The sequence below is a fragment of the Myxine glutinosa genome, chromosome 2, assembly GCF_964187855.1.
Source record: "Myxine glutinosa chromosome 2, kmMyxGlut1.1, whole genome shotgun sequence".
In the NCBI taxonomy this organism is placed as follows: domain Eukaryota; kingdom Metazoa; phylum Chordata; class Myxini; order Myxiniformes; family Myxinidae; genus Myxine; species Myxine glutinosa.
Genome location: NC_136262.1, coordinates 28,389,422 through 28,415,002, shown reverse-complemented (window position 1 = coordinate 28,415,002; position 25,581 = coordinate 28,389,422). Strand labels below are relative to the sequence as shown.

Genomic DNA, 25,581 nt, shown 5'->3' with positions numbered 1-25,581 from the left:
GCCCCGAGTCGATGCCAATATTCCCACTGGGCAAGGACCACTCAAAACAACCGTCTGAACAGGAATCGATGGCAAAATTAGGGGAATTTTAAAAACAAAAATAAACCCTGTCAATGTAAAAAATGAAAAATTGATCAGGCTTCAAAGGTAGACAGGAAGTTGATGACAACTTCCTTCAACTTGGCCTCGGTCTGCGGTGAGATTTGACCTTCATTCCTGCCGAGCAAAAACAAAAAAAACATGTTATTGTTAGCTTTTCCATGAAAACCGCCATTTTGCAGAAAATTTATAACAAAGTACATTAATACAAGGACGTTGAATGCAGGAGGCAATCAGGACTGTCATTTCTGCCATGCATCCCTCTACCCCCGATGCTTCTAGGTACCTCCCTAATTCCAGCTTAAACACTACCTGCCGTCTCTGCTATCAGCATCCTTCCAGGAAGACCATTCCATGCATTAAGAAATCATCCCAAAATGCAGTCGATCCACATCTGCTTTGTTTGGTGCGGGTGGCAATGTACATCGAACCAAACTTGAAAGTATCGAACCAAACTTGAAAACAGCTTTAATACAGAAATATGTAAAGTTTATTAATCAATATTCTTCATATTCTCATTATAAAATAAAGGTTTGTTGAAAATTGACGAAAATAACTCAAATGGTTAAAAAAAAAAAAAAAAAATTATGGCCTGGGCACACACAAAACCCTGTTACTCTCTGCACAGGTGGTCCAACTTCTCTGAGTGAAAGAACCTTGCCTTAATGGTCACAACTGGAAAGCCATGAACCCTGGCCTAATTGGGCAATTCTGCTGGATGGAGGGGGAATGGGAAAACTTTTCTGCACCAAGTGTCGAAACTAATTTTTTTTATGCCTCCGCCGACAAAGTCGCCGGAGGCATTATGTTTTCGGGTTGTCCATCCATCCGTCCGTATGGGCTAAACCTAGTTTTTCTCAGCAACCATATGTCCGATTGAGATGAAACTTTCAGGGTAGGAGTGACCCATGCAGAATGTTTTTATGATAATTGCGACGTCATAGGTCATATGGTATAGGAGCCATCCTGGATTAAAGGCAAATAATTAAAAAATTATTTCTCGGAAACCGTTGAAATTTTTTTTTTTTTTTTTTTTTACTTGCCACATTGTCAAGTACTCCCAATGGGGAACAAAAGCATAATGATGACATCACAGGTGAGGTAGTATACCAGCCAAAATGTTTTAATCGATTTTCCTTATCCTAAAAATCTGAAATTGCATGCACATGATCTATGACCCATTTGTATTGAAATATTAAATTTATGACATCAAAGGTCTCCTTTATGACATCAGCCATATTGGAGTGAATGAAAATATTAAATAATTATATCTCTGAAACCGCTCACCCTATCGATGCGAAATTTTACAAATAACTAACAGCAATGTTGCATATAGTTTGAAAATGGTCATGTCATGTGGTTTGGCAGCCATCTTGGATAGAAGAACGAATCTTGTCCGATCAACACGAAACTTCAAAAACGTGATCCCCGACCCATACATATGCAGAGTGATGGCATCTACCCATTGTGGGACTATGCGGAGGCATATTAGTGACAGTCGCATTGTTCTAGTTTGTTTTTAAATCGCTGTGTGGACGGAGTTTTACTTGAACTTTAAATCAAGAAAAGAAAATTGTACATAGCGTAGCCAGGCCTGGATCTGCTGAGTGGAGGACCTGCTGTCTTGTCTTCCTGTCATGACCAGATCCTCCGCTCTGAATGGTGGACGTTTGTAAGGGACATGGATACATACACCGGACGGACAGACAAACACTGTTCCAGACAGCATTACCATATTATGGGCTACACTAAAAATATGGCTGCCAAACCACGTGACCAATGATGTCATCGTTATTTTTTTCTCGACCAATTTATCCCTACATCACGCTCACGAAAATTCTTACTGGTTGGATAAAGCGTTGTACTTGTCGATTTATGACATTAATGAAGTGCATCTATGTCCTATGACAATCATTAACATGTTGCTACGTTTGTAGGGGGTAGGCAGTGATTACTTTAGTCCAGGTATATTTGTATCGGAAGGTGCTCCAAATGTCGTGTGGAAACCTTGATGTAATAAGTACTTGCTAATCAATTATTGTTAATCAATGTTAATTAATGTTAAGGGGGAGGTGGGGGGGGCATGTTATTTAGCTCAGGGATTATGTTAATCAATTCCTTGTATGTTCCCTCTGTCATTTATCCCCATGTCCCTTATTGCACTGCATTGGACACGAGTTAAAATCGCCCGTCAACTCCACTAATTAATAATAAAACCACCGGAAGCCAGGCATGAACAATACCGCTAGCATCGCAGCCACGACATCACCGCAAGGACAGGCAGGCCGAAGGTCACGCCGTGGAGAGCCGTGATTGGTCGGGACATTGGGGGACAGAGGATTGAAAAGATGGGACGGGCTGATTGGTGAAGAGGACGGACGACGTCACAGCGGCACGGACAAAATACTAGCGAGGCAGACATTTTGTCTCTCTTGGGTCCAGACTTTGGTGGATAAGGTTGTGCGCCGTCGATTCTCCCCCTTTCTTCACGTTCTGGACCTTGGTGTGGGTGACAGTGTGCCAAGACCTTGTTGGGGATTGTGAGGAGGCAGAGTTGCGAACCAAGAGCTGGGAACGAGGAGCTGCGCGACAACTCTTGTTCGCTTCGTGCTCGACAAGGCCAGGAGTGAGAGGACGCTCGGTGGAGGCCAAGCAATGCGCGAACGAGCGGACTGCGGCCTTCTTCCCGCCAAGAACAGAGCTGGGCCCAGACTGCGCGCTCGGGGCCGATGATTCTTGACGAGACCCCCCTACCCCACACCCACCACCAGTGATCAGAGCTAAGTGCACGAAATAACCACACACAGTTATTTTATTAATCGTTATCTTTCCCTGTGTCCGGGTGTGGGTCTGTTGCGGGAGCGCTCCCATATAGGAAATTGTTTCGCAGTGTTATATTTTGTACCGGCATTTCTTTGAATAAACCTGTTATTTTTGTACATTTTTAATTCGGTGTCGTTCGAGTTATTTTTTTGCAGGTTTGAGGACTGCAGGTAGAATCCGCACTTGAGGCAAGTGCTCTTCAGCATCCTCCTCCTCCTCCTCCTCCCCTTCCCCGCGTGTATTAACTTGGCCACATTTTGAACCGTGTGCCTCGGAGTAAAGCTCGTTTGGCTTTCCGTGCTACCCTGAGATATTCACCAAGGGTAATCACACGATTATGTTATTCCGCACAGGGAGTAATTTACAATGGGCCACCTTTAAATTTTTTCCATGGAGCATATTCGGAGATAGAAGTGAAACAAATTTCGGTTTTTCCAAGATGGCGCTCATACCACGTAATTATCATTAAAAAAAAAATTCTACAGGAGGAGCCGCTATGTTTGCGGACGGACAAATGTTTGCAGAGAAAACGAATTTTAAAGGGATTCCGCAAAATGCCAGCGGAAGGGACATACATACACACATACATACATATGGACAGACAAATGCTGTTCCAGAGGGCATTGCCCTACATGTGCATTGCAAAAATGGCCTCAGATAAAACGGGGCTGGCAGGACAGCCAAAAGTTCGCACACTCGCCTCAAAGCCGTCTAGTCTGGGTTTCAGTGTCAGCCTGGCTATGAACCGTCATCCCAGTGTTCCACTGGCAGGGTGAATCAATGATTTTCCGTCCCTCACATGGACATGGAATGGGCATCCCGTCTGCTGGCATAAGCTGGTGGACATTAAAGACTCCAGGGTGTCCTTCAAAGTGTAGGTGAGCTATTGCCAGCACCCTGGTGAAATTCCAAATTCCTGCCCTCCCTCAATTGGACGACATGCCTGGCAAGCCGGTTCATGAAAGATTAGGGCCAGGCTTTCCCCAAACAACCACACAATAATGTGGGAATAATTATGCCATTAAAGGAGAACCACCTGATCTAAAATGGGGGGAAATATAACATGTTTTCGGAAGCATTGCAACCCATTATGCAAATGAGATAGCTATCTATTCATGATGCAGGACAAACAATGAGCCATTTATTCCACAAGCTGAAAGTGGTGGTGGGTGGTTCGTGTGCAGCCACCCGGTTGCTGGTTGCATCATTTTTCTGTGGGCGTGTCTGCCGCTGATGCAATGCCCCTCCATAACCAGTTATCTGGTACTCATTTTGCCGACTTCGGAAGGATGACAGGCTGAGTCAACTCCACCTGGCGTTAATTCAACGGGATTCAACTCAGGACCCCAAGCCCGCCGCCCTAACCATTAGATCAACACCAAGTAATAAGCTGAAGGAACCTCCTACATTCCCGAGCGATCGAACGAGGAAGCAGGTGCGATGACCCTCCAGGCCAGGCTAAAACAATTTATGGGAGAAATGAAGTGACAAATTAGGTCTGTAGTCACACGTGCTAACCCTAACAACCACGGACCACCACCAACCCTCTATTCCATCAACTAGATGGTGGGTGATATGAGGGAAATTAAAGGGGGAATGAATGAACAAAGAAATGAAATGAAGGGAATGAATGAACGATTGGAAAACAAAATTAATGGAATAGAGGGTAATATGAAGGAACAAATGAATTGATTGAAGGGAGAATTAAAAGAAGAAACGAATAACAGTGAACAATTGAAGGGACAAATTGATGGATTGGTGGGCAAAATTTAGGGAATGAACGAATGAGTGAATGAATGAATGAATGACTGAATGATCGTTTTAAGGCCATTTTTCCCCGCGACAGCAGGGGTTAGCCTTGCGGGCCCCATGACAATCATGGTGCCCTGAATGAGGCAATGTTTTTATGGCCGGATGCCCTTCCTGACACCAACCCTTGGTCATGCTCTTACGATGCGCAGGGATACAGTGCACCTATTCTAAACCGGGGTACATACCGAGATCATTCATCCCAGCAAGCTGGTACTCAAATTTGCCGACCTCGGAAGGATGACAGGCTGAGTCAACCCCCCTGGCGTTAATTCAGCGATCGACCGGGATTCGAACCCAGGATCCTAGGATCCCAAGCCGGCACCCTAACCGCTAAGCCAACACCAGGCTTAGCCACCGCAAAGCCAACACCAGGCTTAGCCACCGCTAAGCCAATGAACGAATGAGTGAAGGAATGAAAAGAGGGAGATGAATGAATTAAAAGGAAAAATTGAGAGGACAAGCGTTACGTTACGCCTATAGTCAGGTTCACTGTTTTTTCGTTCAAAATCATGGTAGATTAGCAAACCTATACATTTTTGGAAACGTTATTACATGGAAAATCTGAAAATCAATGTTTACATTTGCCAATTCCGACCAATTCGATTCGACCAATTCGACCAATCGACCAATTCCATTCGACCAATCGTTTCGATCGACCATTCGACCAATTCGATCGATTCGATTAATCGAATTCGATTCGATCGACCATTCGACCAATTCGATTTGCCAATCAATTTGACCGACCTTTGCTTGTGTGGAACGGACTGTGAAAACGATGCGGACTATATTGTCGGATACGACACACAGGACAGTGATGACGAACTCTAAATGGCATATTCTGTAATCGTGTATGTTTGATGCCATTGACTGCCTGTGTATATTTTGTCATTGACTGCCTGTGTAGATGTGAAGTTATACTGACTGCATGTGTATATATGATTTTGCTGACTGCCTGTGTATGTTTGGTGATATGAATTATTGTGACACATTTTGATGTTATTAACTGTCTGTACAAAATGATAACATGTATTTGATTATGCAACTTATCGCGAATATAAAGACAGTATTTTGCAATTCAAAACCTTTGATTCGTGTCTTACCATTCCCCATAGCACTAATTTGATACTTTCATTGGATTCCTTGTCCCTCAAAATATAGGTTTGGTATATTTTAAAAAGTTTTTAGGGTAATTAGAGGCAGAAATAGAACAAAATATGTATTTTACAGTGCCATTTTGAAAATCCAAAATGGCCGCCATACAGGTATCTCTCCAAATGTAAACATTGATTTTTAGTTTCCTTATGCTATAACCTTTCCAAAAATGTATAGGTTTGCTAATCTACCATGATTTTGAACGAAATATAATTTATTGACATAGTGAACCTGACTATTAGGGCCCCCGTCGGTGAAGTGATGCGAGTTGACAAAGTGGAAGACGCAAGGCGGCCATCTTGGATTTTGACGTGACGACCCAATTTACAATAGCGTTCTTCCTTATGCCGATATACACCCACACACCAAATTAGAAGTTGGTACTTCGCTTATTTTTCAAGATATTCATCTCACAACGTTTTTTTTTTTTTTTTTTTTTTTTTTTTGTTGTATGCAGAGTCGAGGCTCGTGAAAGAGCTAACATTTATCAAACAAACATCAAACAAACAAGCAAACAAAGTATATAAAAAGGGGAGCGGTCGACAAGATGGGGAGAGAAGGGGAGGAAGCACACAAACACAACATTTGAGAGCAGGGACATCGGGAGATGTGTGGGAGGGAGAGGGCCTGGGGGGAGGGAGGATAGGTATAAAGCGCAAGGACACCAAGGACTTCCAGGAAAGAAGACAAAATTCACCTCAAAAAAGTGGATTTGGGGTGAAATTAGCGGGGGTAGAAAAGATCAAGGTTCTGGATTGGGGAAGATAAGAGATGGTGGTGAACAGCCGTTTTAAAGACCTGGAAGGAGGAGTGGGATTTAAGAGAGTGAGGGAGTTTGTTCCAGAGGTGGGAGAAAAGAGGAATGAAGGAGTGAAGGTGAGCAAAGAGTCTTGATTTTGGCAGTTTAACCATAAGAGGGTTGCAGGCAGATCTTGTGCGACCTGCAGGAATATTTGGGGGACAGAGCCCAGAGAGAGCTGGGGGAGCAAGGCCGGAGAGTAGTCGGTAGAAGACGGAAAGACCACCAACCTGCCTGCGGTGATTAAGTGAAAGGCCCTCGGAGATAGCGTCATCGCGGGAGATTCCAATGATTCTGAACGCTTTGGTTTCAACAGCGTGAAGACGAGCTAGGTGTGAGGCAGGAACACCAACCCAGAGGGGAGAGCAGTACTCCATTGAGCTGCGGATGAAAGCCTTGTATGTGGTGAGGAGCTCAGGTGTGCCAAGGAAGGACTTCGCACGACGGAGGATGCCCAGTCGGCGACTGGCTTTGGAGGCCAGCTGGGAAATGTGGTTTTCCGAGGAAAGATCATGGCAGATCGTGAGACCCAAAAGCTTGAGCGAAAGAACTTCTTGGAGAGGATTATTCAGAAAGTAGATGGGACGGTTGTCCAGTCGGTCTTTTCGGAGAGACATCGTAAGAGTGTGAGATTTGTCAGGATTGAAAGACATGTTCCACTTGTTTGCCCAGTCTGTGATTTTGTCCAGGTCTGCAGAGAGTGAGGAGGCTGCAGATTGCCGATCTGAGGGATGAGGAATGGAGCGGCAGAGAGTGGAGTCATCAGCAAAGAGATAGAGAGGATTTTCAAGAGAGTCAGAGAGATCATTTATGAAGACCAGAAAAAGCACAGGGCCCAGAACACTGCCTTGGGGAACTCCAGCCTGAACAGGAAGAGGAGATGAGAGAAACCCATTCAGGGCCACACGTTGACTACGACGAGAGAGGAAGTCCGCCAGCCATGCGTGGAGATTTCCATGGATACCAAAGGAGGAGAGTTTGGTGAGCAGAGCGGGGTGCCAGACTGTATCGAAGGACGTGATATGTCGAGGGAGACAGCTCTAATTTCCTGTTTGGCATTGAGGACCTCCATCCATTGTTGAGACAGCAGAAGCAGCATGTCCAGAGTAGAGTGACCTGGTCTGAAACCGCCAATTGATGATCAGAGATCAAGCCATTGGAGAAGAGGAAAGATTTCATATCCGAAGCAATGATGGATTCCATGACTTTGCTGATAATTGGGAGAAGGCTGATTGGTCTGTCGTTGCTAGGGTCTGTTTTTGCACCTTTTTGTGCAAAGCGGTGATGTTGGCTGATTTCCAAGCAGATGGCAGTTGACCTTGAGCAAAAGAGAGGGTGAAGAGAACAGAGAGAGGGAGTGAAAGAGCGGAAGAACAGGATTTTAGGACCCGTGGGCTGATGCCGTCGGGTCCAGTTGCAGAATCAGAGTCGAGGGTTGACAGAAACTTTTCCACCTTAGAAGGTTCAGACATACATGGCGGCGGCCATCTTGGATTTTGACGTGGCGACCCAATTTTTAATAGTGTTCTTCCTTGTGCCGATATGCACCCACACACCAAATTAGAAGTTGGTACTTCGTTTATTTGTCAAGATATTTCGCTCACAAGGTTCAGACATACATGGCGGCGGCCATCTTGGATTTTGACGTGGGTTGCACACCCACACCAAATTCGAATGCGGTCCTTCGCTTACGCACGCACGCACAGATGGACGGACGGACACACGGACGGAGGGGAAAACCATGGTCCCCTTTCGCTCCGCGGTGCGACGGGGGACAAAAAGCTGACCTTCTGTAATCTTGCCTCGTTCATCTTTCGATCTTAAATCCATATTTCTTGAGTATATAGAGATAATACCAAATTTGAGAGAAATCCCTTCAGCTGTTCTCAAGTATCACTTTTTTTTTTTTACCCATGACCTCTGACTTTGACCTCTTGATGCCCAAATCTCATCAGTTCAGCTTTGCATCATAATATATACTTGCACTGAGTTTGGTCAAAATCCCATCACTGGTTCACAAGTTCGCATGGAAACAGCATTTTAACCTAATGGGACCTCTGACCTTTGACCACATAACCTTGTCAGTTCATCTTTAAATCATTATACATACTTCTACCAAATTTGACTGACCAAATTTGACCAAATATTTCTTGAAAGTTTATGACATTGTATTTTCTATCACTGATTGCTATTGCAGTAAATCACTGTTAGTTATTGAGAGCCCATGGTCATACAGCCGTTCTTAAGTCATCGCAGTAACGAAAACCTATAACAGATGCACAACCCGAATACGAAAATGAAAAACCTCAGCAAAGGCATAAACAACTAGAACGGCACACTTAAACGTCGCGACGTTTATCGATATGCCTCCACCTACATTATTACATCATTAGACATACTTGTACCAAGTTTGATTTAATCCCTTGAACTGTTCTTAAGTATCACATTTTTAAATCGAACACGACCTCTGACCTTTGATGTCGATATCGAAACAGGTTATCTTTGCATCATAATAAATACCTGTACCAAGTTTGACTTGGATCCCTTTAGCCCTTTCTATAGTTATCACAGCAACAAAAGCCTATCACGGATGGACAGACGGACAAACCCAAAAACATAATGCCTCCAACGACTTTAGCGGCCGAGGCATAAAAATAAAAATAAACCACAACAGCCGCAGATAAACTGCATCTCAAATGCTCTCACCTGCAAACCAAGAGGTGAGGTTTTTTTATCCACCAGAACGGACCACCACCAATTAAAGCTTAAAATAATCACTCATACAAACCTTCCAAGGGTAATCTGGTCCTCCAGTGCTCATCAGCAAACAGCTTCTTGATTAATGTAACAAAATAATATCTTGCTTGCATGAGCCTGATCACCAAATATCAAAGCAAAGGAACTCACCTGATGATGGAAAGGAGCTCCTGCTGTTGGCTGCGGATGTGTGACAAGAATGCGGCCTCAAACTTTGTGATCTTGTTTGGATCCACTTTGTCGAGGTGGCCACGTACACCAGCAAAGATGACAAACACCTGTTCCTCAATGGCCATAGGCACTGCAGACAGTGATTGCATGAAAATGCAGATCAATTTTGACTACCAAAAATCAAAATAAAGGCCAAAATGTCAAAGACCATCTAGGTGCACATGGGACTACACTTGTACCACAAAGATCTGCGTACCGTACTGGCCCTGTTTGAGCAGCTCTGTGAGACGGACACCACGATTCAGCAACTGCTGCGTGGACACATCCAGGTCAGAGCCGAACTGCGCAAAGGCGGCCACTTCTCGGTACTGCGCCAGCTCCAGCTTCATGGAACCAGCCACCTGAGGGGGCATCGTGGAGTGAGAATCATTGAGAATCACATTACATTAAACTTCACGATCTTCCGTGGATAGGCAAGAATGCTGCAGAACACGGTGCTGGTACCAGCATAGTCGGTTATTTCTCAATAATTTACCACGAATGTATTCAATAAGAGCATTTCCTTTCATTCACAGACAAGTGGTTTACTTGAGTTTTTTCATTGGTCAGTGGCCAAAATACTTTGATTCATGTTTGAAGAGTTTTGTGATGTATATATCTTCTATATACAGACTTGGCATTTAATATGGATTTTTTTTTTTTTTTCTTGACTTGGGTTTACTTTCTGAACTCGGTATATCAATCTGGTGAGTTTCTTTTACGCTTCGGTGATTTCTTTGTTAAAAGAACCATGTCACTGATTGTCTGTCGCAGCAAGAAGTCAATAACAGGATTATATCACAGGTGGCGTGACAAAATGTACGGACAGGTACATTTGACGATTGGCTTCACAATCGGGTATATAAGGGTTGTTGCGTTCTGTATTAGTGGAAAACAACTGCTGCACATCTACCAAAGTTATTGCCGCTTCCCCTGGAGATGGTCCGTCAACTCGACAATGCTGTTTGTCATTTAGTGGTGGCTTTACAAAATTCCGGCATGAAACAGCGTGCAATTGCTCGGCAGTATGGCATCACTCAAGGTCAGGTGTCAAAAATCCTGAAACGAAATGCTCAGAGGGGTGTCCCTACTCCAATACCGAGGCCAGGACGTCCCCGCAGAACCACAAGGAGGGATGATCGCCAGCTGCACCGGTTAGTCCGCAATGGCCGTACCAAGTCAGCTAATCGGCTTAGGGCTGAGTGGCAGCAACTGACAAATGTGCCTGTATCCAGAAGGCTAGTCAACCAACGACTGGTTCAAGCAGGCTATCGTGCCAGGCGTCCCCTGAGAAAGCCACGTCTGACCAGACAACACCGCCAGCGCCGATTGCAGTGGGCCAGAGAGCACCGTCAATGGCAGCCAGGACACTAGAATCACGTGATCTTCAGTGACGAGTCTAGATTTCTGGTCTATCGTCAAGATGGCCACGTCCGAGTGCGCAGACAAGTGCATGGAGCCTACAACGAAGATTGTATAGATCCAAGAGTCCAAGCTGGAGGTGGTGGGGTGACCGTTTGGGCTGCTTTTCATGCAGGGGGCAAAACTGACCTGGTTGTTCTGAATGGAAACCTGAACCAGGTCAAGCACAGGGCCATTCTGGAAGAAACATTGCTTCCATTTGTTCATGCAGCCTTTCAAGGAAACTTTGTCTTCCAAGATGACAATGCACGGCCTCATCGTGCTCGCATGATCCAACACTTTCTTGCTGACCGTGGTGTAGAGCATATGGAGTGGCCTGCCATGTCCCCGGATATGAATCCGATAGAGAACTTGTGGGCAGAATTAACGCGTCAAATCGACAACTTGGACCAGCAGCCTGCGTCTGTGCGTAAATTACAGCAGGCTATTGTAACTGCATGGCAAGCGATTCCTGTCCAAACCTTGGCAAATCTCGTGAACAGCATGCCTCAACGTGTACGTGCTCTCCTGAATGCTCGTGGGGGTTACACGAAGTACTGAACTGTAATTTTACTGTCTGTAATCCCAGTCGTAATTTAACTTTTGTTTTTGTTTAAAAAAAATTTTGGCTAATGTGCAAAATAAAAAGATACTTCTGGAAAACGCACAGAAGTTGAACACAGTACTGTCCATGAATTGAGTTCGATATCAGTTTACATCACTTTCAAGGATCAATTTATTTGCTTTGAAATGTCAAATGTGGTTTTTGTTTCTTTTAAAGGTCACATTAACAAAATCTAGAATAATTTCAACATAATTCCAATGAACTTTTGGTTCTAAGTCATCTTGAAAAATAAGTTCACCCCCACAAAAAAAATATTCCATATTAAATGCCAAGTCTGTATATAAAAGAAAGTTTTTGTTTGTTTGTTTGTATGTCTGGCTCGGCTCTGGCAAAAGCAGACACTTGGGGGCATTTCTCTTAGCGAGAAAAAGCCGAACAGAGTCAAAATATGACCACAGGGACCAAATTGAGATTTTATATGGATAGAAAGAGCAACTTCTCGAGATTATTATGCACCAAAACATTTTCCCAAGAAACAACAGAAAAGTTGTGAAATTCGACGAAGAATCTAAAATGTCATTCTCAAAATGTGCTCAGAAAGTCACGATTCCTCGGTCAAAAAGACACGAAGATCACGAAATTGATGATTTAGCACGAGCCATACATCGTATTTCGAAGGAGATCGAAGAAACAATTTGAAGAAAGAATACCAGGGAACAAAACACACACTACAACTACAAAGAAACAAACCTCAGGAATGTGAACCAAATATTTCTTGAAAGTTTATGACATTGTATTTTCTATCACTGATTGCTATTGCAGTAAATCACTGTTAGAGTTATTGAGAGCCCATGGTCTGAAATCGGCATTTACGCAAAATCCTTGCAATTGCCGTTCCTGGTGTGTGCCCCTCCGCGGTTCAGACAAGTATTGATCCTGACTCCTAAGTTCTGTCCAACTTTCCTGTAGGTCTCATGTGGCACTCATGCCTGTAGGTAGTCTGACACCTCCTGCTTCAGATCATCCAGTGTGCAAGTTATGCAAGCACCGAATCAAAGGTGTTTAGGTACTGCACCGATCACACCATCACCCACATAGGTGCTGTGCCAATTACAATTGCACCTTACAACTGCTTACAAGGAGGTGTTAACACCAAAAAACATACGAGTTCCAGGTAAAGCTTTGCAACTTATCTATCGCTGAAACGAAAGATTAAAAGTAATAATAATGTTATATACAATGGCTGAATTACGAATCACATGACTTTTGTCTTGTTTATCTTTTATGAAACAATGTAAGGCTACGAGTGAAGATTGCACATACATGACATGGAACACAAGGACATCAGGAAACGTCAATTAACTTTCAAAAATGAATTACAAGGACACGAGTGGACAGTGTACAACCTGCAGTATATCGACTGGATTTGAAATTATTACCTCCATCATGAGCAAAGGAATTCACATAGGAAACCAACAGGCAGACGGATGTCAAAAAAAGACGTGGACATTCAGAAAATGCAGATTCGGTGGAAAGGTTTCGTGTCTAATTTGCATCATGGTTATCAGCTCCATGGAATGATTTGGGCTCCCCCTCCACCCCCCCGAAACATAAAATACACAAACAAGGAAACAACCAAAACGGCAAATTTTTTTTTATAAATGGCGTTTAATCTCATCATGCTCCTGTTGACATGATTTTCTGTTGCATTTCCTTCGTTTGGTTCAAATACCTGCTTCATGGCCTTGGTCTGAGCAGCAGAACCCACACGGGATACTGAGAGGCCGACATTAATGGCAGGGCGGATGCCCTTGTAGAACAGCTCTGTCTCCAAGAAGATCTGTCCCACAAGAGAAGGTCCAGTCAGATAAGTCACAATGGATTGCAAACTATAATCAAATAAAATAAAACTCAAACTGGGTAAAGGCAGACCTGCCCATCGGTGATGGAGATCACATTTGTTGGGATGTATGCTGACACATCACCCGCCTGGGTCTCAATGACAGGCAGGGCGGTCAACGAACCACCTCCAAAGTTATCGTTCATTTTGGCCGCTCGCTCCAGCAAGCGAGAGTGCAGGTAGAAAACATCACCAGGGTAAGCCTCTCGGCCTGGTGGACGGCGCAGCAACAGAGACATCTGCCGGTATGCCACAGCCTACCAGGGAACAAGTGATGAGCATTACAAGCAACTGTATTGAATGATAATAATTTGCCACAGGACCACCACCCAACAAAGGCGACAACACGATATGGGAGGTGCATACCTGCTTGGAAAGATCATCGTATATAATGAGTGCGTGCATGCCATTGTCACGGAAGTACTCGCCCATGGAACAGCCAGAGTAGGGAGCCAGGTACTGCAGAGGAGCCGCATCCGAAGCGGTAGCAGACACAACAATGGTATACTTCATGGCATCTATTGGACAAAAGGAAAGGTGCTTGGTGATTGGACAAAAGGAAAGGTGCTCCCCACCCCCCCTCATATTCCTGATATCAGATGTCTTATCATAAACCCTGCAACTGGCCTTGTGAATGGACTCCGATTAGATTTTGGTTAAGCGGATGCAGGTCCGGCCCAACAGTGGGATACAAAATGTAAACTGTTAAGCCTGGCAGAAGTATGCACTCGGTGATTATACCACAATTATAATCCCGATGGCCCGTTCACGGTAGTTACTCACCAGCATCACTGAGCCGCTTCACGAGTTGGGCAACGGTTGATCGTTTCTGGCCAATGGCGACGTAGATACAGTATAGCTTCTTCTTTTCATCTTTACCTTCGTTGAAACGTTTCTGGTTGATAATTGTGTCGACGGCAATGGCAGTTTTTCTAGAGGTAGAGGAAGGACGGCAGCAAATAAGCAAACATGGAAGCAAGACCTTGAATGAGAAAGTCTTTCCAATTTTTGAAAGGTTAACGAATCTATGATTGCACGGAATGAAATAAGGCAGGATTGGGGGCCAAGGTGCACAATGAGTATCATCAAGGGTGTTAGGATGGAGAAGAGGTAGAAGGTTGGGAGTGAAGGAATTTATGAATCCAAATAATCAAACTACAACTACTTCTTTAACGGCCACAATTTATCCCACGTTTTGGGGTTGGATGGGGAAGGTTTTTCTGGCCAAATTCCTTCAAGCACCGAACTGGCTGTCCAAGCCTGTCATTTGACTGAAGGGAATAAAATTTGTTCAGAGTGCCAGCGATAGTTCGCCTACTCTACGCGAAGGACACCGTTACATCTTTACTCTCCACCAACTAATGCCGACAGACGGGACACCCGTTTAACGTCCATCCGAGGTACGGTACACACATCGAGGTACCAGGATGGGTACACACATCGAGGTACGGTACGGTACACCCTGCCTGTGAAACACCAGGATGACAGTTTATTATATGGCAGTGTCAAGGTTCAAACCCAGGTTCAAGACAGCAGAGATAAGTTTGGAAAAAATGGATTTCATGTACTTTACGGCCCAATTTTAAATGATGATAAAATAATTGATTGAAGCAAATAGTTCCGGTCTTGCTCGCTTTTCCAAATGCTTTGTAGGGAAGGTCAGTGCAAATAGAGGTGGAGGAGGGGAATAGAGGTTGGTGAAATTGTCTCCATACATTAATTGATAGAATTAAAAGTCACTAAACTAGAGTTAATAGAACACGATACCCCATGCAATGTTGAAATATACACAGTACTGTACTTCAATTTTAAGAAAGTACTAATTTTAACAATCTTTTTTCTTTTTCTCCAGACGTTTAGTGCAATTGAAGCAGTTCAGAATACAACTCTTATACACCACCCCATTGAACGTTTATTTAAATTGAAGTACTGCAAAACTGGAGGTTCTTCGAAATATTACGACGATTGCTGTACGACAGTGTTCAAGTACTGTTGACTTAGCGGTTAGGGTGCCGGCTTGGGATCCTGGGTTCGAATCCCAGTCGATCGCTGAATTAACGCCAGGGGGGTTGACTCAGCCTGTCATCCTTCCGAGGTCGGCAAATTGAGTACCAGTTCACTGGTAATTCCCTGTGTGTCGCAAGAGGCGACTAACAGGGTTGGTGGCAGGAAGGGCATCCAGCAAGAAAACATTGTTTCAAAAAAGGGGACCAACAGTGCCCGAAAAAACCCAACCCCCGCTCTGTGGGGAAAAATGGCCTCGAAAGGTGATTCTAGTGTTCAAGTACTGTGTTTAATAAAATTTAAATAAAATAAAGATTGTAAAAAAATCAAATAAAGAAATTCCAGGTTTTAGCACCATTGTACCCAGTGTACTTGCACTTGGGTTTATTGATCTGGAGAAAGCATTTGATAGGGTACCACGCGAAGTATTGACTCGGGCATTGAGGAAGTTAGAAGTGGAGGAATGGTTGATCAGAGTAGTGATGGCAATGTACAAAAGAGCGCGCTAGGCTGTAAGGACGAAGGACGGGAACAGTGGTGAGTTTGAGGTGAAGGTGGGAGTACATCAGGGTCAAGTGGGACCAGCTAAGTGGGACGTGGGACGCACAGCTACTAAGTCCACTACTATTTGTAGCTGTGATGGAGGTGCTGGCTCAGAACGTAAAGGAGGGTTTACCGTGGGAGTTGTTGTATGCAGATGATCTGGTGTTGATTGCGGAAAGTATGGATGGACTGAAGGAAAAGATGAACAAGTGGAAGGAATGTATGGAGACAAAAGGTCTGAAGGTGAATATCGGAAAGACGAAGGTGATGGCAAGTGGTAAAGCATGTGGTGAGGTGGAAAGAACTGGGAAGTGGCCCTGTGCTGTGTGTAGGAAGGGTGTCGGAGTGAAATCCATTCAGTGTACAATGTGAGCTGAGTGGGTTCATCAAAAATGTAGTGGTCTGAGAGGGTCATTAACCAGTGTGGCAGCTACATTCAAATGTAAGGTGTGCACAGAGGGAGCTGCAGATGGAGGAAATGTTGAGTTGGATCTTGGAGACGGTGTGAAGCTGGAAGGTGTGAAAACATTTTGCGACCTCGGAAACATGCTGAATGGAGAAGGTGGATCAGACTCGGCAACGGTTGCTTGAGTGAGATGTGCATGGAAGAAGTTTCGGGAACTGAGTGGCGTCCTGATGAGGAGGGGAGCGTCGTTGAAGCTGAAGGGAAAGGTGTATGCTGCATGTGTGAGAAGTGTTATGATTTATGGGAGCGAGACATGGGTCATGAATGGAGAGCAGCAATGAAGGCTGGAAAGGGTGGAAATGCGAATGGTTCGGTGGATGTGCGGAGTATCGTTGAGAGAGAGGAAGACAAATGATGAATTGCGAAAGATGATGGGAATAGAGCCTGGATGGATGCTGTGAAGAGGAACAGGTTGAGATGGTTTGGTCATGTGTTGAGGAAGGATGAAAGTGACTGGTTGAGAAGAGTGATGGAAATGAATGTAGAAGGAAGTAGAGGACGGGGACGACCGAGAAAGACTTGGCTAAAGATGGTGGAAGAAGAAATGCGGGCAAGGGGGTTAACAAGGAAAGATGCAGGATATACGGCAAAATGGAGAACATTGTCATGGGGACCGCATGGCTAACCCCTGCTCTAGCAGGGAAAATGGCCTTAAAATGCATGTTGTTGCTGTTGTTGTTGTACCCAGTGTACTACATCACCCTATTATTCACATTACTTTTTCCCCATGGGACGATCATAAGTTCATTGTACCTGTTTGTGTCCGATAGAACATCCTCAAGAACAATAAGTTTCCTGTTTGGAATGATTTTCAATTTTATTTTGACTGCCAGGCAGGCAGACAGTCCAAAAAAACATTACCTCACTCCTCTCTGTGCATGTTTGAGTGGGATGAATTCAAAAGCAAAGTAGGTTATGAAAGACTTACCGCCTTCTTATTTGATTTAAATAAGTAGTTTGTAGTTCGATCATAAACTGACTTACTCAGTCGAGGTTCATATAAGAGCAAAAAAATAGAACGGCAGAGAAGAGGGGGGAGACGAGGGACATCAGGAGATATGTGGAAGAGAGAGGGCTGGGGCAGGGTACACGGGATAAACAAGATGGAGACTACAGAAACTCAGTAAAGGAAACAAGGAATGAGAAAGGTTGGTTTGGTGTGGATTGACGGGGGTAGAAAAGATCATGGTTTTGGATGGGGAAAGATATGAGATGGTAGTGCACAGCTGTTTTAAAGACCTGGCGGGTAGAGTGGGATTGAAGAGTGGGACAGTTTGCTAGGCTAGTGGGCATAATCCGAGACGGGTCGCCACTCCGACACAGGATACTCAAATGGCTCATCTTCCCAATAAACTGGTACTCATTGGGGCGACTTTGGAAAGATGACAGGCTCACTTCACTTCCCACTCTTCCCACTGGGATATAATTATTCCCACTGGAACCCACTGGAATTATTTCAATGGCATTGCACGGGCTCAAACTCAGGACCCGAAGATCTCAACACAACCACCTTAACCGTCAAGCCAACACGAGTCCTCTCTCAAGGGTGAAGAATCACTTCCACAATCATTATATCCAGATCCACGTCTTCACCAAAATCTAATCAATTAGTCCATGTCACATCCAACCAGTCCATAAGGTTGCATCAGATTACAGTACAACCACATTTTTAGACATCCTGCTTGCAGGCATACAGCAGTGAACACAATCTCTGTCCACCTTCAGTGGTGGAGGTAATAAATAGATGCATACAACAAATCAGACAAGAGGGAACGTCAAAATTTCCATCATATTTGCATACAGAATAAAGAGAGACACTTTTATTACAGTGTCAAGGCTATGGAGAAGCTGGGACATAGAATACAATAAAAAAGTAGGAGAAATAGGGGGCAGTGGGTCCCAATGCCCCCAAACAAACTGCAAATTCTTTGTAAAATTAATAATCATTAACCTTGAAAACATTAACTAATGAATAAGAACCACAAGAGTATTCTACGATGCTAATTTTCAATCTAGTCATGAAGGTTTCAGCACCAAAGTCCCTCAGAGGCATCGCCATTCTTTTTTCTTTTTTTGTATACTGAATCGAGGCTCGTGAAAGAGCTAAAAGAGCTATAAAAAAAAAAAAGAGCTTTAAAACAATACAGCACCAAACCAAGACATCCCTGATGCAATAATTGATCAATCCCAATGAACATAATCATTGAAATACCCTGTTTGTCTGTCTCCAATGATCAGCTCTCGCTGGCCACGTCCAATAGGCACGAGGCTATCCACGGCCTTGATGCCTGTCTGCATGGGCTCACGCACCGAGATTCGCGGAATGATTCCAGGAGCTTTAAGTCCAACGCGCCGGCGCTGCTTACCAATCAAAGCGCCCTAAGCAGATAAAGCACAAACACCAAAGTTACGAGGCAAAAAGACACAAGATTGTATTAAACGACCAACATTTAGCACGTTTTCATGAACATGCCTTTTCCCCAACCCAGCTCTTCCAATGAGGAGACCATTGTCAAGCTAGTGGCCTACCTTGCCATCAATCGGGTTTCCCAGGGCATCGACGACACGTCCAAGCAACTCTTCACCCACAGGCACGTCCACAATGGCACCGGTACGTTTTACGACATCACCCTCCTTGATCAGCTTGTCGTTACCGAACACCACGACACCTACGTTGTCTGGCTCCAAGTTCAAAGCCATTCCCTTTGCAGCACAGGCAAAGCACAGAAAAAGATGGATATTAATGCCAATCACTGCTCCTCCAAGGGAAAGAAAGATGGACGGAGTGTGGGTGGGGGAGGGGGGAAGGTCGGGAGGGATGACAACGGCCGGAGTGTGGGGGGTGGGAAGACAACGACGGCAATGTAACAGAGGGAGGGGACACGACAAAGGGCGGAGGCGAGAACTGGGGATGGCAACGGACGGAGGGGCAGAGGAGGGTGGGGGGGGGGGGGGGGAGGGCGAGAACGAACAGCAGTAGATGTCGGGGAAGGGTGGATGACAACGGACACCATTGGATAGAGGGAGGGGGAGATGACAAAGGACAGTGGAGGCCAGAGGAAGGGAATGAGGGGGGGGGGGGAGGAACAGACGGAGGGGATGGGAGGAGCAATGGATGGAGGGGAGCGGGGGCGACAACAGACAGCAGGGGAGAAGGGGAGGGGAGATGACAACAGACAGAGGGGGATGACAGCAAATTGATGGATCGAGTGTGGGGGAGGTCGAGGGGGGAAGGAGGGTGAATGGGGTGGGAGGAGACGGTCTGATGGATCGAGGAAAGGGGGAGGGGAGCATGGGACTCAGAGGGAGGGGGGAGTGAGGGTGAGAACCGGAGGGGTGGGACTGATAGAGAGGTAGGTGGGAGGGAAGGCACTGAAAGGAATGTTAAAATAATGAAGTGGCTCTGTTTTGTCAAACCAAATCCTGCTGACTTCCAAAACGACAGACCTTAAGACCAGAAGAGAATTCAACCATCTCTTCAGCCTGAATGTTTTGAAGACCGTAGACACGTGCAATGCCATCACCAATAGACAGCACACGGCCAGTCTCCTGCAGTTCGGCAGATATGTCGGCTCCAAGAATACGCTCTTCGAGGATGGAGGAGACCTCTGCTGTGCCTGAAACACACCAGTACAAAACAGCAAACATCAAGACCAATAGGTGCTGGGAAATGTTTAATTTTGGAAAACAATTCGGTGTATGCATCAAGATTGCAGCTGCACACTGCAATCCGGACTCAACACGTTACAGGTTTAGCCAAAAGTGGTTTTATTTCCATATCTCACAAAATGGGATGTGCTTTCCCCCCACATGAAGGTGTAATCCCCTTCTCTACATCCCCATAAAGGAGAGTATCAAACTGGGAAAAATTATTACAGGCAACAGAAAACTTCCAAACCAAGGCCTGAAAGTAGAAGGAAGCCCAATCAAAATTGAAACAAAGAACAGGGGATATTACACACCTGTTTTCTGCAGGAATAGTGTTGAAGTGTGTATATTTCGGGTGATGAATGCAGCACCCAGCACAGTCCTGCTCACCTGCGAAAACAAACGCACACATGCCACTTTGACAGATGCGCACAAGCACCTGGGAAGATCTACAATGTACATCACAATCAATCTGCTGCACACCTTGAAAAGTGCAAGTGTATCCGAAATGAAATAGTTGCAGCATGCACAGAATTAGGGTTTTATGGCACCAGAATAATTATTTGTTTTAAACTCATGCTCAGCAATAAAAGTGAAGTAACTGAGCACACATTGGTAAAAAAAAAAGTTCATGCAAATTTACTTGCGAAGCTTATCCTTCATGAGTCTTATAAGCAGTTAAAGCATAATAAAACTAGAAAGGCACTCAGTAGATAGAGAGCATACCTCTGCCAGGTGAACATTTTACGTTTTGTATCATAGCACAGACCAGAAATCACAATACAGAATCGCATTTAATCAAAATAATCTGTCCACAACTTTTTGAGATATCCTGCTATATATCCTGTTTTTGGCCCTGTCTCCCAATGGTAAAGAATCACTAAAAATTATACTAGCCGGATCCGGATCTACACCAAAATTGAATCGACTCTTCCTCGTCACACACACACAACCTGTCCACCAAGTTTCGTCCAAATCCGTCCATAACTTTTTGAGATATCCTGCTATATGTTGGTTTTAGCCCCATCACTAAACGGTGAAGTATCACTTAAAAAATTAAACAATTCTCATATCCGAATCCATATTCAGATATTCACCAAAATCGAATAGACTCTTCCTCGTCAGACATCCAACCTGTCGACCAAGTTTCGTCAAAATCCATCCACAACTTGAGATATCCTGATATGCATCGTTTTTGGCCCCATCTCCCAATGGTGAATAATCACGTTAAAAATTCTAGTAGCCGGATCTGAATCCGGATCTTCACCAAAATCGAATCGTTTCGTCCTCGTCACATACGCTACATCTCTGCCAAATTTCGTCCGAATCCTTCCACAACTTTTTGAGATATCATGTTCACAAACAAACGGGACAGACATGGGTGAAAAGATAACCTCCATCCACGTTTGGTGGTGGAGGTAACAAGAGGGAGAATTGCTTTGCAATACACGTCTCCTACCGGTTCCAATATTTTGCATAGTAAAGCCATAAAAAATTTTTAAAGACTAATGAAACTCCCTGAAACTCTAACTTGTTCGGCAACTTGTAATAAAGCCATGTAACAAGTTTAAGTTGAATACGTCAAAGGATATGGGGGAAAAGTCGAGAAAACGAAAGGTGGGACGGACAGACAGACAGACAGAGCAAACCTATAGTCCCCTCTGGGTAGGAGACTAAAAATAGCCCTGACTGGGCTGATGGTCATCGAGGTTGAAGTTCAGACCTCTGATTTGGGGGAACCTGCCTGAGAGCCCCCCTGATCTCCTGGGAGCCTCCATTAACAAAAATTGAAAGACCCAAGACCAAGCAATCCTGCGGACCATTGAGCAGAAGGGCCGTATCGGGTTCCGGAGCAATTAGTTGCTAAATAAGAAATGAGTAGGGATTCGAAGTTTCAGGCAGTACTGCTCCCCCCACCCCCGCCCACTGGAAGCCCCCATGATCCGAAATCATGGAAAAAATAAATAAATAAATAAAATCGATGCCCGAGTGTTTGTGCGGGCTACTGTCTTGTATTAATGTGTAGTAAAGTTTCAGAACAATCAGCTGGATGACAAGAGGAGCAGCAAAAGATTAACAGATGACAGGACGAACGGACATCACAACCCATTTTACAAGGTCATCTGAGATTGTTATGACCTAATAATAAACGAGACATTATACTTTATAACTGCGGGCAGTTATGGTTGGGTCCCGAGCCTCCCCGCTTTGATCCGACACATGACCCATGATGTCCTCTTTATAAACCTGAATTCAGAATGGGATTCAAAAAATAAAAATACCACATTCTAAAAAAAATGAATTATATATAGCTGCCAGACCAAGTGACAGATTATGTTTTAGTGATAACGCTTATATCACCATGGGCAGTGGAACATGTGTGTGAACTTTCACATTATTCTATCAAGCCATTCTGGAGAAGATAAAATTTAAAGGGTAAAACGTACTTTAAAAAAAAAATTAAAAAAAATGGCTGCCAGACGAACTAATTGAATGTGCCAGATAGGGTGGTGTAATAGACGCTGGGTAAAGCGGCAGTAAAACCCACAATCAATTTATTTATACGCCTTTAAACCTATATTTAAATGGAGGCGGGAGTGCCCACTACTGCTTTTAACAGCAGTTAAACATAGAACCAGGCAGGTATTTCGGTACAATGGGCTACATTTCTTGAACTGGAAGTTAATTTTTTTAATGTGCAGGTATACAAGTGGGGGAGAAGGGGGTGGGGAGTTGGCAAGTATACAAACACAAACCACCGTTTAGAGGCCATTCATTTGGCCATTTTTGGCCATTTGGTTTAGAGGCCATGTTTGTGTATACAAACACAAATGAAGTAAAACAAAATAGATGATAAGGTTCACAATGTGGGGTTCTTTCAAGGTTACAGAATGATCCTCTGATTGGGCTGCAATGGGATCACCTGTGCTGTCCAATAATTGTCACCGACTTTTTCAATTTCTCTCACCTCTGAATTGTTAATGACAATAGCTGAACAGCACAGTTGATCCCAACTTGATCGCAACACAATCAAAGACTCATTCTGCAACCTTCAAAAAACCATTGCTGTATGAACTCCCCTTTGGCTCATTGTTTGGGACCTTGACTCAAGGCCATGCACCTGCAGGAAAATCTCATCCTCTCTCAAATAGGGCCCGACTCTTCGTTTTCTTTGTCACCCACCTTCCTTGGTCTTGGTCACAACAATGGCTAATCAGCACGATTATACCTCTGTTCACTGGCGATCAACCCAATAGAAAACATCTCGACCTCAGCCGTAGCCTATTGGCATTGCCCAATCATGATGGCACTCGGGCAGCTTCACTGTCAGAGTGCAGACCTGTACACCATTGTCTGATCAACCACTCCACAATCGGTGTAGCCTCGCTTGGCTTGTGCGGATCTTTGCTTGTCATGTCCTGTCGTATCCAGACCATCTTCCAATATATTTGCCAAAATTATATTATACAGTGTTCATGGCATTCTCTAAAAGGTTAGAGGCACAGGATCCCTCATGATGAAAAACCAGCATTATTATTATATTAAAATTAATAAAATGAATAAATAAATAAAACTGGAACGGCACTCAGTAGACAGCATGCCTCTGCCAGGCTGAGCAGTTTACATTTTCTAACCCATCGATATGCCGGACCTTCACTAAAAGGAACTCAGCTTGTTCTTGTCACCCACCTAACGCATTCACCAATCTTTGTCATAATCCGTCCATCATGAGATGTAATGCTATTTATCCTTTTTTGCCCCCTTCTCTCATTATCCTGCGCTCACGAAGCGAAAAGCGGGGTAAAAGATCGTGGGTGCATAAGTGTGCCATATGTGCGTATCTGCATTTTAAAAATCCATTTGCTCGGCAACCATTGGTCCGATTGACAAGAAATTCTACCATAGGAGCCTGTAGGATTATTTTATTCATAAATATGACGTCATAGGTCATGTAGTCTTGGAAAAACGTTACACCTCCATATCTCTGAAACCGCTCAATGGCGAAAATTGAAACATGGCTCAATGTCAAGTACTCCCCATAGGGTCATCGGTGCCTTCATTATGATGTTATTATTCGACAAGTACGCTTGATCCGATCATTGGGGGAAAAAAATTCTCTGCAACTGTTTTTTTATTTATTTATATATACTGAATCGAGGCTCGTGAGGGAAAGACAGCACAGGGGGACCCGCGAGGGAAAGACAGCACAGGGGGACCCGCGAGGGAAAGACAGCACAGGGGGACCCGCGAGGGAAAGACAGCACAGGGGGACCCGCGAGGGAAAGACAGCACAGGGGGACCCGCGAGGGAAAGACAGCACAGGGGGACCCGCGAGGGAAAGACAGCACAGGGGGACCCGCGAGGGAAAGACAGCACAGGGGGACCCGCGAGGGAAAGACAGCACAGGGGGACCCGCGAGGGAAAGACAGCACAGGGGGACCCGCGAGGGAAAGACAGCACAGGGGGACCCGCGAGGCAAAGACAGCACAGGGGGACCCGCGAGGGATAGACAGCACAGGGGGACCCGCGAGGGAAAGACAGCACAGGGGGACCCGCGAGGGAAAGACAGCACAGGGGGACCCGCGAGGGAAAGACAGCACAGGGGGACCCGCGAGGGAAAGACAGCACAGGGGGAACCGCGAGGGAAAGACAGCACAGGGGGACCCGCGAGGGAAAGACAGCACAGGGGGACCCGCGAGGGAAAGACAGCACAGGGGGACCCGCGAGGGAAAGACAGCACAGGGGGACCCGCGAGGGAAAGACAGCACAGGGGGACCCGCGAGGGAAAGACAGCACAGGGGGACCCGCGAGGGAAAGACAGCACAGGGGGACCCGCGAGGGAAAGACAGCACAGGGGGACCCGCGAGGGAAAGACAGCACAGGGGGACCCGCGAGGGAAAGACAGCACAGGGGGACCCGCGAGGGAAAGACAGCACAGGGGGACCCGCGAGGGAAAGACAGCACAGGGGGACCCGCGAGGGAAAGACAGCACAGGGGGACCCGCGAGGGAAAGACAGCACAGGGGGACCCGCGAGGGAAAGACAGCACAGGGGGACCCGCGAGGGAAAGACAGCACAGGGGGACCCGCGAGGGAAAGACAGCACAGGGGGACCCGCGAGGGAAAGACAGCACAGGGGGACCCGCGAGGGAAAGACAGCACAGGGGGACCCGCGAGGGAAAGACAGCACAGGGGGACCCGCGAGGGAAAGACAGCACAGGGGGACCCGCGAGGGAAAGACAGCACAGGGGGACCCGCGAGGGAAAGACAGCACAGGGGGACCCGCGAGGGAAAGACAGCACAGGGGGACCCGCGAGGGAAAGACAGCACAGGGGGACCCGCGAGGGAAAGACAGCACAGGGGGACCCGCGAGGGAAAGACAGCACAGGGGGACCCGCGAGGG

General features: G+C 45.4%; 1 protein-coding gene across 2 annotated transcripts in view; it reads right to left on the bottom strand.

Moving 5' to 3' along the window:
- ATP5F1A (ATP synthase F1 subunit alpha) overlaps window positions 1-25,581 on the bottom strand; it is a 38,310-nt gene that overhangs the window by 157 nt on the left and 12,572 nt on the right. For both annotated transcript variants that reach the window (XM_068108559.2, XM_068108558.2), the window contains 11 exons: window positions 20,494-20,569; window positions 19,979-20,148; window positions 19,061-19,234; window positions 18,744-18,910; window positions 14,302-14,450; window positions 13,885-14,036; window positions 13,551-13,775; window positions 13,351-13,458; window positions 9,870-10,014; window positions 9,593-9,743; window positions 1-216 (listed from right to left, as the gene is read on the bottom strand). The exon at window positions 1-216 is cut by the window's left edge and continues 157 nt beyond it. In XM_068108559.2, coding sequence (XP_067964660.2) covers window positions 135-216; window positions 9,593-9,743; window positions 9,870-10,014; window positions 13,351-13,458; window positions 13,551-13,775; window positions 13,885-14,036; window positions 14,302-14,450; window positions 18,744-18,910; window positions 19,061-19,234; window positions 19,979-20,148; window positions 20,494-20,569 — 1,599 coding nt within the window. In that variant the 3' untranslated portion in view covers window positions 1-134. The remainder of the gene's footprint in view (window positions 217-9,592; window positions 9,744-9,869; window positions 10,015-13,350; window positions 13,459-13,550; window positions 13,776-13,884; window positions 14,037-14,301; window positions 14,451-18,743; window positions 18,911-19,060; window positions 19,235-19,978; window positions 20,149-20,493; window positions 20,570-25,581) is intronic.